This window comes from Lycium barbarum, chromosome 6, assembly GCF_019175385.1.
Source record: "Lycium barbarum isolate Lr01 chromosome 6, ASM1917538v2, whole genome shotgun sequence".
NCBI classification, from domain to species: Eukaryota; Viridiplantae; Streptophyta; class Magnoliopsida; order Solanales; family Solanaceae; genus Lycium; species Lycium barbarum.
Genome location: NC_083342.1, coordinates 6,449,210 through 6,466,632, shown reverse-complemented (window position 1 = coordinate 6,466,632; position 17,423 = coordinate 6,449,210). Strand labels below are relative to the sequence as shown.

Here is a 17,423-nt window from a genome sequence, read left to right as displayed (position 1 = left end):
TCTAATCTAGAGCCTGCTTAATTAGATCACTTTAAAAAAAAAAAGATATATATATATATATATATATATATTGTTTATGAAGCTTTTACTTCATGCAATAACATTTTATTTTGTTTATGAAGTTTTACTTTTCTCTTTAAAAGGTTGTCTGGCATTGAACATTGTTTTGGCTGCGAATCTGCATTAAGGACGAGACTACAATGGCCGAGAGATTTGAAGCTTTCAACACCGGTATGAGTTTGGTGCAAGAACAAAACGATAGCAAGGGAAAGGTGGTTCGAAAAAATATTGTAGCCAATCTGGGAAATACCTTAAGCCTTCTTCCTAACACAACCTCAACTTCCAGCAATGTTTCCTTAGCCATTTCGCCTCACTTAGATCCTACCTATACCATTCCACAAATGCCTTCAACCTACACTCCCGATCAAGTAGCGATAATTCCTAATCCTCAATTTTCCATAACCACCACTCAATTCAAGAAAAGTAAGAAAAACGAACTGGCAATATCCCCATATAGGTGGCCTGGAAAGGAAATCAAGTCGCTTTGCCATGAAGATTTGGGAAAAGAACTCCACGATTTGAGGAAAGTCATTAATGAAGAGTTATGTTCAAGAGATTTCCAGATTTTGAAGTATGAAGATTTATGTGTGCATCCAAACGTTGAGCTTCCGTCAGGGTACAAAATACCTAAGTTTAACACTTTCAATGGGAAGGGAGATCTCGTCGCTCATTTAAAGGACTATTGCAGCAGATTAATTGGTATTGGACATAATGAAGCCGTACGAATGAGATTGTTCATTCAAAGTTTATCAGGATCAGCACTCTCTTGGTACACTAAACAAGATTTTAGCAAATGGCTTACGTGGGAAGATATGGCCCGCGGATTTATAAAGCAATTCGAGTTTAACAATGGAGGTGATCCGCACATAGCCGATTTGCTCAGAGTAAAGAAAACGCCACATGAGTCTTTCCAAGAATATGCCATACGATGGAGGTTAGAAGCTTCAAAAATACATCCTCCATTATCCGAGAGGGAATTGATCTCAATCTTCATCCAAATTCAGGAAGACTTATATTATGATAAGTTGCTCGGAGCTTGTGCACACAACTTCTCTGATTTGATTAGGATTGGTAGAGAACTAGAAAATGCCATTCAAGAAGGGAGAATTACAGATAGCTCAGCAACACAAGCCGTTCACCAAACCTTCCAAACGGAGATACTAGGAAATCTGCAAAGTGAAATGAAGGAAAACCAATTTGCTTCCACGACCTTGCATCAAGCGCAATGCCATAAAAGTCACCAAATTTTTCAATCTTATGCCACTATGCAATGTCCTCGTCAGCAAAACTCCCAGCAAGGCTACCAACGACGGTTTCACCAAGCACAATCAAGCTCTCAACATAAAAAGAAGAGGAAATCTTTTTGCTTCACTACTCTAAATGAACCATTGGCAAATATATTTAAGAGGTTGAGTGCTAAGGGTATTCTACAACCAAAGAAGGGATTTATACCTAAGCATCCACCGCCAAACTTTGATTTATCTAAGAGTTGTGCTTATCACTCAAACATTCAAGGACATGACATTGAAGAATGTCCAGCACTAAGATTTAAGATTCAAAGCATGATTGAAAGTGGCAAGATAAAGCTACAGCTAGAGCCTTCAACCGGTAATATTGCAAACACAAAGACAATTGTTGTTAAGGGTGACCCATCAAAACTGGCACCAAGGCATCTGAAAAGAAAGCGTGCAACAAGTCAAGCAGACTGACAGGGACATCATCTCGCCACTTGAGAATACCATTCTCCACATGCCCATCTTTAGGAGTAGCCGCTATTTTGTAATCTTTTCTAGACTTTTACAATGAACTACGGTCGACCTGATTCCTGTTAGTAGCAGGATACGTAGGCGCCCATGTTGGGTCCGGTCTCAATAAATAAAAATTCCAATTTTCCCCCATAGTCGAACTGGAGAAAGTTTGCAGACGGCTTATCCCAAGCCATATTCACATAATCAGATTTCCGCAATGGCATAGCAACGAGAAGCATAGATTCAAAGCCAAAGCTTCAATGTTCAACGCAAGGCAACCACTTCCTTTTATACTAACAAATTTTCTTTGAGTAGCGCAGAATCGATTTTTAGCTACTCCTCAACGATAATGCACGGCATACGAATCTTAGCATCAAGAAAACATCACGAAAGTCATGAAGCAAGGATGATTCAAGGATGATTCAAAATCAACACAAATTTCGAAACTTATAATTTTCTTTGAGCGCAGGAATTTTATTCGTGGTGAAATATCACCAAGGTTTCCAGTTGCGGAAGCTGAAGTATGCTTACAGCTTTGCAGGGACTGCGCATCGAGCGGTTTGAATCTTCTTATAACACGCACAGATATTATTGCTTTCAAATGATCTGCGCATGCACTACTATTTTAAATACCACGCACTGCATACGCACTATTGCTTTAAATTCCCTGCACTGCATGCATTACTATTTTAAATACCACGCACTGCATATGCACTATTGCTTTAATTTCCCCGCACTGTATATGCACCATTGCTTTAAAGTTCCCGCACTGCATGCACTACTATTTTAAATACCACGCACTGCATACGCACTATTGCTTTAAATTCCCTGCACTGCATGCATTACTATTTTAAATACCACGCACTGCATATGCACTATTGCTTTAAATTCCCCGCACTGTATATGCACCATTGCTTTAAAGTTCCCGCACTGCATGCACTACTATTTTAAATACCACGCACTGCATATTCACTATTGCTTTAAATTCCCCGCACTGTTGCTTTAAAGTTCCCGCACTGCATGCCCTACTATTTTAAATGCCCCGCACTACATATGTACTATTACGTTCAAATGTATCGCACTGCATACGCACTACTGCTTTCAAATGTCCCGCACTGCAAAAGCACCGCACCTGCATTTCATTATTACTTTCAAATGCCCTGCAAAGGCACAACATCATTGTTCGCAAACGCATAGCATTTGGGTTCGTCCACCCTAAAATAGGACATATTGGGTTCTTCCACCCTAAAATAGGATACTTGGGTTCGTCCACCCTAAAATAGGACATATTGGGTTCTTCCACCCTAAAATAGGATACCTGGGTTCTTCCACCCTAAAATAGGATACTTGGGTTCGTCCACCCTAAAATAGGATATATCGAGTTCTTCCACCCTAAAATAGGATACTTGGGTTCTTCCACCCTAAAATAGGATGCTCGGGTTCGTCCACCCTAAAATAGGATACTTGGGTTCGTCCACCCTAAAATGGGATATATTAGGTTCTTCCACCCTAAAATAGGATACTTGGGTTCTTCCACCCTAAAATAGGATGCTCGGGTTCGTCCACCCTAAAATAGGACATATTGGGTTCTTCCACCCTAAAATAGGATATTGGGTTCTTCCACCCTAAAATAGGATGCTCGGGTTCGTCCACCCTAAAATAGGACATATTGGGTTCTTCCACCCTAAAATAGGATATTGGGTTCTTCCACCCTAAAATAGGATACTTGGGTTCTTCCACCCTAAAATAGGATACTTGGGTTAGTCCACCCTAAAATAGGATATATTGGGTTCTTCCACCCTAAAATAGGATATTAGGTTCTTCCACCCTAAAATAGGATACTTGGGTTAGTCCACCCTAAAATAGGACATATTAGGTTCGTCCACCCTAAAATAGGATATTGGGTTCTTCCACCCTAAAATAGGATGCTTGGGTTTTTCCACCCTAAAATAGGATGCTTGGGTTTTTTCACCCTAAAATAGGATGCTTGGGTTCTTCCACCCTAAAATAGGATATTTGGGTTCTTCCACCCTAAAATAGGATACTTGGGTTCTTCCACCCTAAAATAGGATACTTGGGTTCTTCCACCCTAAAACAGAATACACGGGTTCTTCCACCCTAAAATAGGACATTTCGGGCTCAATCGCCTTTTATATGTTGAATGGGCTGTGCACCGCCCCTTTGAAATTCCTGCATATTTAAGGCTGAGCACCGCCTTTTATATGTTGCATGGGCTGCGCACCGCCCATTTAAATTTCCGCATAAGGCTGAGCACCGCCTTTCATATGATGCATTGGCTGCGCACCGCCCTTTGCATCGCTTTCATATGTTACATGGGCCATGCACCGCCCTTTGTAATTTCTGCATAAGGCTGAGCACCGCCTTTCATGTTGCATGGGCTGCGCACCGCCCATTTAAATTCCTGCATTGCTCACCGCCTTTCATATGTTACATGGGCCATGCACCGCCCTTTGTAATTTCTGCATAAGGCTGAGCACCGCCTTTCATATGATGCATGGGCTGCGCACCGCCCTTTGCATCGCTTTCATATATTACATGGGTCATGCACCGCCTTTTGTAATTTCTGCATAAGGCTGAGCACCGCCTTTCATGTTGCATGGGCTGCGCACCGCCCATTTAAATTCCTGCATTGCTCACCGCCTTTCATATGTTACATGGGCCATGCACCGCCCTTTGTAATTTCTGCATAAGGCTAAGCACCGCCTTTCATATGATGCATGGGCTGCGCACCGCCCTTTGCATCGCTTTCATATGTTACATGGGTCATGCACCGCCCTTTATAATTTCTGCATAAGGCTGAGCACCGCCTTTCATGTTGCATGGGCTGCGCACCGCCCATTTAAATTTCTGCATAAGGCTGAGCACCGCCTTTCATATGGTACATGGGCCATGCACCGCCCTTTGTAATTTCTGCATAAGGCCATGCACCGCCCTTTGTAATTTCTGCATAAGGCTGAGCACCGCCTTTCATGTTGCATGGGCTGCGCACCGCCCATTTAAATTTCTGCATAAGGCTGAGCACCGCCTTTCATATGTTACATGGGCCATGCACCGCCCTCTGTAATTTCTGCATAAGGCTGAGCACCGCCTTTCATGTTGCGTGGGCTGCGCACCGCCCATTTAAATTTCCGCATAAGGCTGAGCACCGCCTTTCATATGATGCATGGGTTGCACACCGCCCTTTGCATCGCTTTCATATGTTACATGGGCCATGCACCGCCCTTTGTAATTTCTGCATAAGGCTGAGCACCGCCTTTCATGTTGCATGGGCTGCGCACCGTCCTTTGCATCACTTTCATATGTTACATGGGCCATGCACCGCCCTTTGTAATTTTTGCATAAGACATCGCACCGCACCTGCTTTGTTTTATTATTATTCTTTCTTAATGCCCTGCATATGCTCGCAGCCGCGTTGCACCGCACTTGCATCGCTTTACTTCAATATTTATTTTTACTGACTATTTTTATCTAGTTTAAAGTTTCGCAAGTGCTTTAGCGCAACGTGGAACTATTTTCTTCGGCAGCGAACTGGGGCAATACATCGGGAAGGATGAGCAGACTTCCCGACAAAGGGTCAAAGATCTACCTCGAACACTCGGCTCCAATTTCAAATTTCCCGTTCGCGTTCCAGCACACTCAATTTTCAGAGTTCTATCACAATACCCAATGTCATCATAATTCGACACTGGGACAATATTTTGCGAAGATTCGCATCAAATCGTGAGTTTCCAGTCATAGGTATCGTAGCCGTCCCAGAACTACACGCGGCCTGATTCTCGTGCGACCCGAGATATGTAGGCGATTCGGAGACCGGAGCTCGACCGTAATTTTCTTTACCGTTAGTTCTCCGTGGTCCTTTAGCCGGGACAAAATAGGCTACTAAGTCAACATCTTTGCCCGAAAATTCTTTCATCATTACCAGGCAAAGAGGGACAAGTTGTTGACACCCAATTTTGTCCCGCCTACCCTCCGAAATACCTCTTTACGCAAATAATATTTTTTTTTGAAAAATTAAAAATACGTTTATATTTTTTGTTTACTGTAATTATTAGCTTTTATTAACACCAGCATTTCATTATCCTGTCATTGTCTTTACTGCCGTCACCACTACTGTTATTATCATTATTATTATTATTATTATTATTAATTTATTATTATTATTATTATTATTATTATTATTATTATTATTATTATTATTATTATTATTATTATTATTACCATTACTATTACCACTAATTATTATTAGCATTATTATCACCGCTATTCGTTACTTTCATTTTTATTATTAGTATTATTATAATTTTTTACGTTTCAGCATTTTTTGCCAATTTATGCATACGTATCACATTTTTATTTCGCACAATTAAATGACAACGTTTATTTATTGTTAAAATGATATTGCACGGCTATTGTAGCATCATGTAATTTTATTACCCGAGTCCTAATAATTACACATCTTTGTATTAGATAATATTTTGTCATACTCAGTATATTACTAATTAAAATGGGTCTTTTATTCAAATTTAGAAGCCAAACTATTTCTTGCACTCAGTCCGTATTTTGATTTATCGGATTCCAAATCGAAGTCCAATCAACTCATAAATATTTTTTGATCAGCCTATATTTTCGACCCAAATTTTTAGACCAGTTCATGTTTTAATTTATTAGCCCATTCTTTAATACCCAGTCCAAAAAATGGACCCGGTCCAAAAAGGGACCGGGTCCGGCCCAATCTGTTTGAGGGAAAGGGTTTCCCCTTCTCATTTTTCCTTCATCTTCTTTCTCTCCGCCTCCCTTCCCCCTTTATCCCCGAACCCTAGCCGCACACCTCTCCCTCTTTCATCGCCATCTCATCCCCACCACCGCCGTTTTCTCCCTGTTCCCCGCTGTCCCCCGCTCTTCTCTCTCTCCCGCTCCTCCTTCTCTCTTTCTTCAGCACAAAACAAAACCCTATAAAAGGGGTGGCGGGTTGAATCGTTGAGGACAGGTTGGAGAACCCCCAAAATTGACTTGCAAAAAATGAGCTCTGAAACAGAAACCCCCTCCCCTAAAAATCAAAGCTTTCAGTCGCAAAAATCCCTAAAATACGAGTTCTATTGGCAGTTTTAATCTCGTTTGTTATCAAGAAAAAATATTAAATCAATTCTTCGTTTGCCTCGGTATCGTCGCAAATCCGAGCATCGCAAATTTGGATTCGACAGTGTTCGTATAGATTGGAGACCCCTGCCCCACTTCGCTGCACCCGAAGAAGGTAATTCTCCATCCCCTTTTTTTATTTTTGTTGCATTTTTGTTGTTCTGTGTTGTGTTAGCTTATTGTTTCATAATTCAAGTATGTTAGTTTTAATTAAGTTATTCTAGTTTAATAGATAAATCTGTTTCCGTGTTAGTATGTTTATGTGGTAAAACATGTTTATGTAGGATAATTTAGTTTGGTCTATTTAAGTATGTAAACAACTCTTCTTTATTTAGTTAATTTATGTTTTAGCAGTCAAGATGTGTTCCTGTGTTTATATGCCAAGTTCGATTCAGGTTTAGTTAAATATGTTTTTGTGTTAGCCTGTTTATGTGGCTAAGCATATATGGTATGATTTGTTGAAACGGCTGTTGTGGTATAGATATGATCATTGACTTAGAAAAAATATGACATATATTGCTTTATTTGGTTGCTGAAATAGTGATCGTAATCGAAGAAGAAAGATCTTCCTGTTCTGCTAGCTAATGGAATTGCTTGGTTTGTTTAAATTAGTTTAATCCGATAAAGTGGTAAGCTTATAACTGTGAGCATGAATATTGTTTTTGTTAGTTATAAATAATCAGTTATGACCTCCATTTGTTTCTGCTATTAGCTTCGATATGATTGATTCTCGAATGATGTTGTTAGTTAGTCAGTTATTACTGTTAGTGAGCTAATCACAGTTAGTTAAGATTATGAGGACTAAGGAAATGACCTTTTGGACCATAAGGAGTTCATCATCCATATCTTCTGTTTAGTTTTTGTTTAGTTTGAATTTAGTATGTTTTACTCTTTAGTGGATAATTTGGTCCTCGTTATGTCCCTTGAATAATGCCAGCATATTGCTAGCAGTTTTAAGGCTGTGTGTGGCCATTGTTTTCTCTGTTTCGGACTGTTATGTTCAGATTCCTTCATGATAAATCTTTAGTATAAAAGAAATTATTTGTTTGTATGCGTAGAGATTAGTTCCATTCGAGTTACTACATTTTCTTGGTTCATTGCAGTTATAAAAAGTGATATCGCTTCTCCTTCGTTTTCACTTTGCTCTCAGATTCACGGTTTAGTTTTAGGCAGTTTTAAATGGCTTCATCTCTGTTTGGATTCTTCATTGGTGCTCATGTTAATTTGTAATCAATGAGTCTCAGTACTTATTTGATGGTTTATTTGAGTTAGAATAGGTTAAAGTATTGAACTTGCTTATCAGGAGAACAAGTAACTTGTTGAATGATTAGTATGAGTCTTTCTAAGTCATTCAAGCTTATTAAAGGCTTATTTTTAGATGATTTCAGTATAGCCAGTACCAGTGGTATGTGTCATCAATTTGCTATTGGTTGTAGTATTTAAAGATCTCGAAATATGTTTCTTTAAAGGGATACAAGTATTTAAACTCAGTTCTGTCCCTTTTTTTATTCAAAAGAATGAAAGTTCAATTTGTTAAGGTTGTTGTTCCCTTAATGTGATTTGGCATTCTCCTACCCCCTAGGTGTTAACGAATAACCAAACCTGTGTATGGTATGTATGCTGCCTGATTTCCCTTTTGCGTAGTATTCCTCCTGTGTGGTTCTATCCCTTTATTCAGCTCATTTTCATACTTCCGATCAGTTTTGTGTAATCTTGTCATGAGTCCTGTTTAAGCTTAAAATCCAGTCCACTTTGAGGGATTTAGTCTTGATTTAAAGTTTCAAACATGCTAGACTTAGCGGATGTGCTTCTGTTTAAATAACCTGCAAACAATTGGAATATTTGAATGTGTTAAAAGCTAGCTGGATTCTTGTATGTGTTCTCATGAATTGATCTGTGCTAAGAGAGGTTTTAACTTGATAGTTGTTCATACTTTATATCCTTGTTGGTCTCATACATGTTTAAATGTGTCATCTTTGGCTCATTCTTATCCCCCCCTGCAATAAACACACAGCAAAAACACACTTTCAACTCCCTGTTTTCTTCATTACTTCATTCAATCTCTCTTCAATTATCCTAGTGCTTTTCTGAGAATAATAAGCATTTTCACTACTATTGAGCTTATTAGAATTGACGAAGAACAAGAGTTGTGGCAATAGAGTAAAGTACGTGTGAGTTTGCCTAAACTAGAAGGTTCTCCTTCTAAATTTTTGCCAAATACATATTCACATGCTCCATGGTTCTGTTGTTTTCTATATATGACAAGTTGGTTTGTAAACTGTCCAATATTTAAAATGATTAATTCAAATAGTTGTAGACTCTGGCTTTGCATAGCTGAGATGATTTCAATTTAAAACTCATCTTTAGCAATCATTATATCACGGTTTGCTCACAAATGGAAATAGACTCAAATGCTGTTTGCTTTATTTTATTTCCTTGCTAGGCTGCAAAGGCCCAATAAATGTATATGTGCACACCATCTGCCATTTTGTTTATAAATTACATGTATGCATATTTAATATATATATATATATATATATATATATATATATCACTTGTCTGTTGAGATTTGCTCTATTAGATTGGCATGCCAAGGTTCTACTCTTGTTTATTATTTATGTGATGGCTTATTTTGTTTTGACTGCCTGTTTCCTCTCTTCTTGTTTTTTTTTTTTTTTTTTTTGTGACGTGTTTTTGTATATCTTCGCTATACTAATCCTTTTTTTTTTTTTTTTTTATGCATGACGAGTCCTCGAACTCATCTTCTTCCGCATTTGGTGTTGGGCTAAAAGCCCAACACAATCTCCTCGGGTCGTCTTCCATGTCCAGCCCATCCGCAGCAATGCATAAAACCTCTGCTGGGCCGAGGCCCAACAGCAGCAAAACAGATCCGCAACAGCCTTTTAAAAAATGGGTTGAACCCATTCCAACAGCAGCATGACTAACAATCCGAAAATAGGCTGAGCCCATTTAACAGCATTTGCCCCCTCTATTTTATTTTTTATGCCGTAAATTTTGTATTGCACAATTAATACTTTACTTTGTTTATTTGTTTCCTTAGATAAAATGAACCTTAGCAAAATTAGTGGGTTAGCTTTAGCATAACGGGTAGTTAATTTAAGAGAGAAATTCATCATTAGTCCACTAAGTTTCTTTTTATATTTACAGCATATGTAGTATTTATTTTTATTGGAATAATTGATTTGCAAAATAGCATGCCTACATATTTTGGGTTAAAGAAATCATTTTTATTCTTACTATCTTAGGAAATTTAGAATTTCACTAATACGCAAATATATTTTATAAATAAGTCTTTAAGGTTTGAGTCAATTACGCATATCTTTAAGCTTAGTTAATAAAAGGATAAAGAAAGCTCACATTAGCCTTTTTTTATATTTTGTTTAGGCTCTTAAATCACAAAATCAATTAATATCTCACCATTTGAGTTGTTTCAATATTTATTTAAACACTGCACAAACTCGCGTTTTCTTCTACTTATATATTTCATGCAAATCTTATTTTAAACAACATTATTATTTAAAGTCTTTGCAACATTTATAAGTTTATTTTAAATGGCATTTTGAAGTTCCTTTTATGCAAATTATTATATTTTTTCTGCAAATCTCATTCTAAATAGCATTTTTTATTTAAAAGCCTTAGCAACTTTTATAAATTTTATTATAAATGGCATTTAAAATCTTCTTTTATGCAAATTATTATATTTTCTCTAAATCCTATCTTAAGCAACATTCTTATATTTTTCTTAAAAAACCTTAGCAACATTTCTTAGCCCATTTTCTTAAAATTTCAGGCATCTTATTTAGCATTAATTAATTAACCTAAGTCTGGCCGGATAACCGTAGTTAACGGATTCTAAAGGATGCCTAATCCCTTCCCTTTAGGATAATATAGAACCCTTACCTAGAATCACACTGTTTAAACAGACTATTAACGGAGGTTTAGCCAGCTTTACCTTAGTTAATAATTAGGTGTCCTAATTCACCTTAAAATCAATTAGGTGGCGACTCCTTAAAATAAAGCAAAATATGAATCTCCAATATGTTGTACTCTAAATTTAACCCGGTTAAAATGGGGTATAACATATGTGTATGCAGATTTGTCTTATGAACTTAATAGAATTCAATTCTATTATGATTTCATTACTGGCACGTATCTGAGTTTGTAGTTATGTAAATTATCTTAGAGTAGCTGTGTGTTAGTGGTTGAAGGTGGAGACATAATTTTGGTTGATGTGGTTGTGATTATTAGCTTTTCATTTGAGTTGTTTGCTTTAAATTTCACATGAGGAGGCTATGATTTGGTGATAAAATTTCGATTAGCTGTTTTTATTATTTGGAGTTGTGTTTTCTTGTAGAACAACAACAACAATATACCTAGTGAAATTCACAAGTGGGGTCTGGGGAGGGTAGAGTGTACACAGACTTTACCTCTACCTTAGGAGGTAGGGAGGTTATTTCCAAAAGACCCTAGGCTCAAGAAAAAGCATGACAAAAAGGGGTCAGAGAAGAATTGACGAAAGTAAAGAAGCAATGAAAAAATACTATAGCTAAGCATTATGAAGAAAAATAATAGTAATTGGAAACTAATACAATAAACGAAGTACAATAGACAACAGTTAGTCGAAATACAAAACAACAAAGAGTAGAGATTAATGGACACGAAACTACCAGAATAACACTGTGACTACTAGTATGAAAGGGTAATTAAGTAGGACAACATACAACTATCTACTAACCTTCTACCCTAATTCGTGTCCTCCATAACCGTCTATCTAAAGTCATGCCCTCGGTAAGTTGCACCTGCGCCATATCCCGTCTAATCACCTCCCCCCAATACTTCTTCGGCCTACCTATACCTCTGCTGAAACCGTCCTTAGCCAACCTCTCACACCGCCGTACAGGGGCATTTGTGCGTATCCTCTGCACATGTCCGGACCACCTCAGTCTTGCTTCCTGCATCTTATCCTCCGCCGAGGCCACTCCCACCTTGTCCCAATATCATTGTTCCTAGTCCGATCTCTCCTAGTATGCCCACACATCCATCGTAACATCCTCATTTCTACAACTTATGTTTTTCTTGTACGTTAGTAATATATTAAGCGCTAATTGTGACCTAGGTATTTTTTCCCTTTTATATCTGAATGAATAGTTAGCAATTATGAGTGACCTGTAACTCTGAAATAAGTAGGTCCATGATGGTTTTGCTAGCTATTATTAGGCATATTTAGTATGTATATGCAAATTTGACTTATGAACATAATAGAATTTATTTTTGTTATGATTTCAGAACCGGTAGAATTGTTTCCTAGATAATATGCATAGTTTTGCTAATTGAGTTGTTGTGGTGTTCGTTGGTTGGTTTAATCACCTCTTTTCAGTCATCTAGCTTCCAGGCCATAATTTTAAAAGGAGGCCATAGTTACTGAACTCATAATTAGAAAGGTACTTATGCCAGCATTTAGTCGGCGTTTGGACATGACTCATGAGTTGGGTTGAGATTTGAAAAAAAGTAGTATTTGAATTTGAAGTTGAAAAAGGAAATTTGGAGGTTAAAGTTGTGTTTGGACATGAAAACACTGTTGAAGTTTCGTAAGTGAAAAAACTCTTAAAACCTTCAAGTTCTATATTTCAAGTTTGAAGTTGAAATAATGTGTCAATTTGATAAAGAAAGACTTAAATGAAAATAATCTCCAAATATTGTTTGAAATCTTTGAGCCAAAATCTATGCCCAAACAAGCAGAACTTCGGCAGAATTATAATCTGTATAATATCAGAATTAAGATGCTGTGGTGTTAGTTGGTGGATTTAATCACCTTTTTTCTTTCATTTAGCTTCCACCCCATAGTTTGAAAGGGATAAGATAGTTACTGAGCAATTCTTCATCAGACATCTATACTATTCATAAATGCTTATTTGGGAAAGGTATTTATACCAGGATTTGATTGGCGTTCGGACATGAGTTGAGTTGAGATTTGAAATTGAAGTTGAAAAAGCGTATTTGAAAGTTGAAGTTGTGTTTGGACATGAAAACACAGTTGATATTTTGTGAGTAAAAACTTGAAAAACTCCTAAAACCTGTTCTGAAACTTCAAATTCTATATTTCGAAGTATGAAATAGAAATAATAGGCCAATTTGATAAACAAACACTTTTTTGAAATAATATCCAAATATTATTTCAAATCTCTGAGCCAAAATATATGGCCAAACGAGCAGAACTTTGGCAGAATTGACTTCTATCTGATCTGTATAATTTCACGATTAAGATGCAGTAATGTTAGTAGGTTGATTTAATCACCTTTTGTCTAGTCACCTGGCTTCCAGCCCATAATTTTGAAAGAGTTAAGATAGTTACTGAACAGTTATTTATGTTATTGAGGGGACAACCAGTAGCAGTATTGACCATGAGACATCTAGAGTATGCATAGATGCTTATTTAGGGAAGGTATTTATTCCAGCAGTTAGGACTTACCTGAAACCTAATGTATGTCCTGGTACCTGATTTGCACACTTCCTCGTTTCCCCCCTTCTAATGAACATGTGGATATTCAGTTGATGTTTGAATATTTCTTAAGATTGTCAGAAGCTTGAATCAACTTCAACCTTGAATGCTACTTTCAAAGTTTGTTCAATGCGGCGCCTATTGTAGTTGCTTGTGCGGAACCGATATGAAATATCAGTGAATCTAGCCTTTTATCCCTTCTGAATGGGATATGTGGCCTAGAGGGTTGAATAGAAAAGTGGAGTCTGTATTTAGAATGCCGATTTGTGGAAGTATTTTGATTTTAAAGCTATTGGTATTTTGTTGGTGGTATGTATATTTCTTGTCTATCCAGTTCAATCCAAGAAAGAGCGGTACCCCTAGAAGGAATGATATTGTATTTGTTGCACTCGACGGTGATGAAATTAAGAATAAGAGGCAACTGGACAAGTATCTGAAATCTCATCCAGGAGGACCTCCTGCTTCTGAATTTGATTGGGGTACAGGTATATATATTCTCTATTCTCCCCTTTTTTTGGTGCATATCTGGAATACTTGTCTCCTAGTGAATTGTCTAGTAAATCTTGGGATGATATGCTGCAAATTCATTGTTTGTTTAATATGTTGTTTAAGTTCCTTCTTAATTGGACGAATCCTCCACTTTTTGATTTATTCAGGTGACACTCCTAGACGATCATCTAGATTGGGTGAATAGTCTAAAGCAACTGAGTCACCAGAGTGAAACTCCCAGTAAGAGACCAAGGAAATCAAGTTCCAAAAAAGGAGCTAAGGAGGATGCTGGTGAGCAAGAAGCTGAGGGAAGTGATGAACCTGCTTTGCCGGATGCAGATGATCTAGAAGCCCAAGATGCAGAGATTGCCTCTAAGAAGGTTCTCATAGATGGAGAAAACATAAAGGATGACGAGGAGAAGACTAATGATGGCGAGATTGTCCCCGAGGAGCCTCCAACAAGTGAAGATGAGATGGAAATTGTGCAAGAAAAAGAAGAAACACTGGATGAGGGAAACATAGAGAAACCAGAACATCAAGAAGCTGAAGTGGATAACAGCCTGAAAACTGACTACAAACAGCTACTATTGGATGTGGTCTAGGAAAATAAGAACGAGAGTAAACCAGCTCGGACAGACGCCTCAGCCTCATCTCATTCTGCTGAACGCAACAAGGCAACCACAGCTAGCCAAGAAGAAAGTACAGAAGAAGCTCCCGCTCCTGCTGCTGATTCCCTGAATGTGCTCGAGGAAAATAAGATAAAGATTATTCCAGCTGGGGCAGATGCCTCATCTCATTCTGCTGAACTCAGCAAGGCAACCTCAGTTAGCCAAGAAGAAACGGCAGAAGAAGCTCCGGCCGCTGCAGATGCACTGGTTCAGAATTCTAATGATGCTAAAGTAGACGAAAACGAGCAGATCGACAGGGAGATTCCAATTGAGGAGATCAATGGCAAAGAAGCGGCTGCAGTAGGTGTTAACAACTCTGTAGAGAACAATTCTGTGCAGCAACAAGCCACCGTAGTAGACCAAGTCACCTCAAGTTAATCTTTTGATTATTTAGGATAATACTTTGTGTATCATCTGGCCTTTATTTCTTCTTGGCCCTGATTTAGGTAATTGACAAACAACAGTAGGCGTGTCCTGCATATGTTTGGAATTCTTAGCTACTGATTCTATATTACATTGTATTGCTGTTGTTATCATCTGTATTGTTCAACTTATATTCTATTAGGGCCTCATGATTTCTTGAACTTTGACATAAAAAACAATGGCCTTCCCAAATTGCTCTATTAATGATGCAAGCTGTTATGGTGTTGTCTCGAAAGGTAGCAACTGAAATTAAGATACTTGTCTTCAAATTGTCACTTTTCCTTTTTAGTTCAGGTCAGTACTGTACTTCACAGTTTGCTAAGGGCATGTTTGGAAAGCCACCCAGGTAATTGGAATTGGATGCAATTATACAGTTTAGCCTGTTTGTTTGACCAAGTAATTACACAGTTAGGTGGGAATTAGGTGTAATTGAGAGGATATAATTACACTCTCCAATTCTCCGGGGGGGGGGGGGGGGGGGGGGGTTGTGAATTGGGTGTAACCCTTCTGATTACCGGATTACTTTTTAGTTTGTTTCTTTTTTTGTTTATTTTAATTTTTTTCTATTATTTTTTTTTTTTACTTTTTAATTATTTTTATTTTTTAAAATGTATTTTTTATATTATTTATTTTTCATTTCCTTTTTTCTCATTGCCAACCTTTACTTCTTGTGGTTACATGTAATTGCTTGTATTTTTTTTTTTAATTCATTTAGCATAACCGTGTTATTATTCTAATTTTTGAAACTATACCTCTTAATATTGGAAAGAATAAGTCATTAACAAACTTGACATATAACGAGTGACGTTATTTAAGTAGTATTTCGTTGTGAATGAGGTTATAGATATAATTTTCCCTTTCTTTTGAATTATTTACTTAAGTTATGTTGGAACTTACATATGAATGTTAGAATTTAACATAAGAGTATTATGTTAAACTTTTTCTTTTGGATTTTGAATTTAGGTTATATTTTCAATTTTAAGTTATTTTCCTTCACATTGCATGTTATTTATTTTTCACTTACATTTGATACATTTTTTGTGTCAAATATTTGAATAATGTTATGGCATTATATTTATAAATGATATTTTTTTTGTTAAACATCCAATCCATGATGTTCTCACAAAACAAATCTTCTTTTAAGTTTTATAATTAATTAAAACTAAATATTATTAATTTGAAAAATATATATCAATTATTTTTTACAATATTAGTTACAAATATATGATTATTAATTAATATATTTTCATAAAACAATGAGTTATTAAATAACTAATTTAATATCATTTCTAAAGGAAAATATTTTTTAAAAATTAATTTTAAATTTTAATAATTAAATGTTATTTTTAAATTAAACTTACTGTGTAATTACACTTACACAACTAAACAGCAAGCTTATAATTACACTGTAATTACGTTATGACAAACAAACAGGTCATTGTAATTACACTATTGTGTAATTACTAGCCTGTGTAATTACTACCCTAATAATTACACCAATTCCAATTACCTGGTGGCTTTCCAAATATGCCTTTAAAGTTGCAAGAATGAGTTGTTTCGCTGGGCAATTAATTAAGGATGACTAAAAAGTCTCAAACTTAAGTGTAGGTAACTTAAGTTTTTATTTTTTATTTTTTATTGATTAGGGATTAAGCAGTTTTTGACTTGCCCCAAAGTTTTATTTTTAACACTTTGACCCTAAACTTTATTTTTAACACTTTGCCCTCAAGTTTTATTTTAACATTTTGACCCAACCAATGTAAACCATAAAACACCTCGCGCCACCCACACCCCCAGAACCCACTCCCTCCCTATCCCTAGTCACCCACCCCGCCCCTGCCCTTGCCTCCACCCCCAACAAAAAATATGTTTTTTTAAAAAAGATTTTGCAAAGTTTTTTTTTTGTTTGTTTTTTTGTACCACCCACCCCCCACTCTCCCAAAAGATATTAATTTTATTTTAAAAAGATTTTGAAAATTTGTTTTTTTGTACCAACCACCCCCTACCCTCCCAAAAAAATTAATTTTATTTTAAAAAAAAAATTTGAAAAGTTTTTGTTTTTGTTTTATGTGCGGCCCACAAAAATAAATCTTGAAAAGAATTTTTTTCTTTATTTTCTTACTCCACCCACCCACCCCCAAAAAAAATATTTTTAAAAAAAGTTTTTGAAAAGTTTTTGTTTTTTGCACCATCCACCAAAAAAAAAAAAATCTTGAAAAGAAGTTTTGAATTAGAGAGAGAGATACCTCCCTCCATATGTTGATCTTAGCAAACCCGAAAGACCGAGGGAGGGGGGGGGGGGTGTTAGGAGGATGGGGTGAAAACTTTTTTTTTAAAAAAATAAAATTGTGGGGGAGG

The 17,423-nt window shown here is 36.8% G+C and overlaps 1 protein-coding gene and 1 pseudogene across 1 annotated transcript; both read left to right on the top strand.

Annotated features, from left to right (window-relative positions):
- The first annotated feature begins 200 nt into the window (after positions 1-200).
- LOC132643734 (uncharacterized) lies at positions 201-1,769 on the top strand. The gene has a single exon (XM_060360266.1). The coding sequence runs from the start codon at positions 201-203 to the stop codon at positions 1,767-1,769; it is 1,569 nt and encodes a 522-aa protein (XP_060216249.1).
- Positions 1,770-12,794: 11,025 nt separating this feature from the next.
- On the top strand, positions 12,795-15,266 carry LOC132599498 (methyl-CpG-binding domain-containing protein 11-like; annotated as a pseudogene).
- Positions 15,267-17,423: the final 2,157 nt, after the last annotated feature.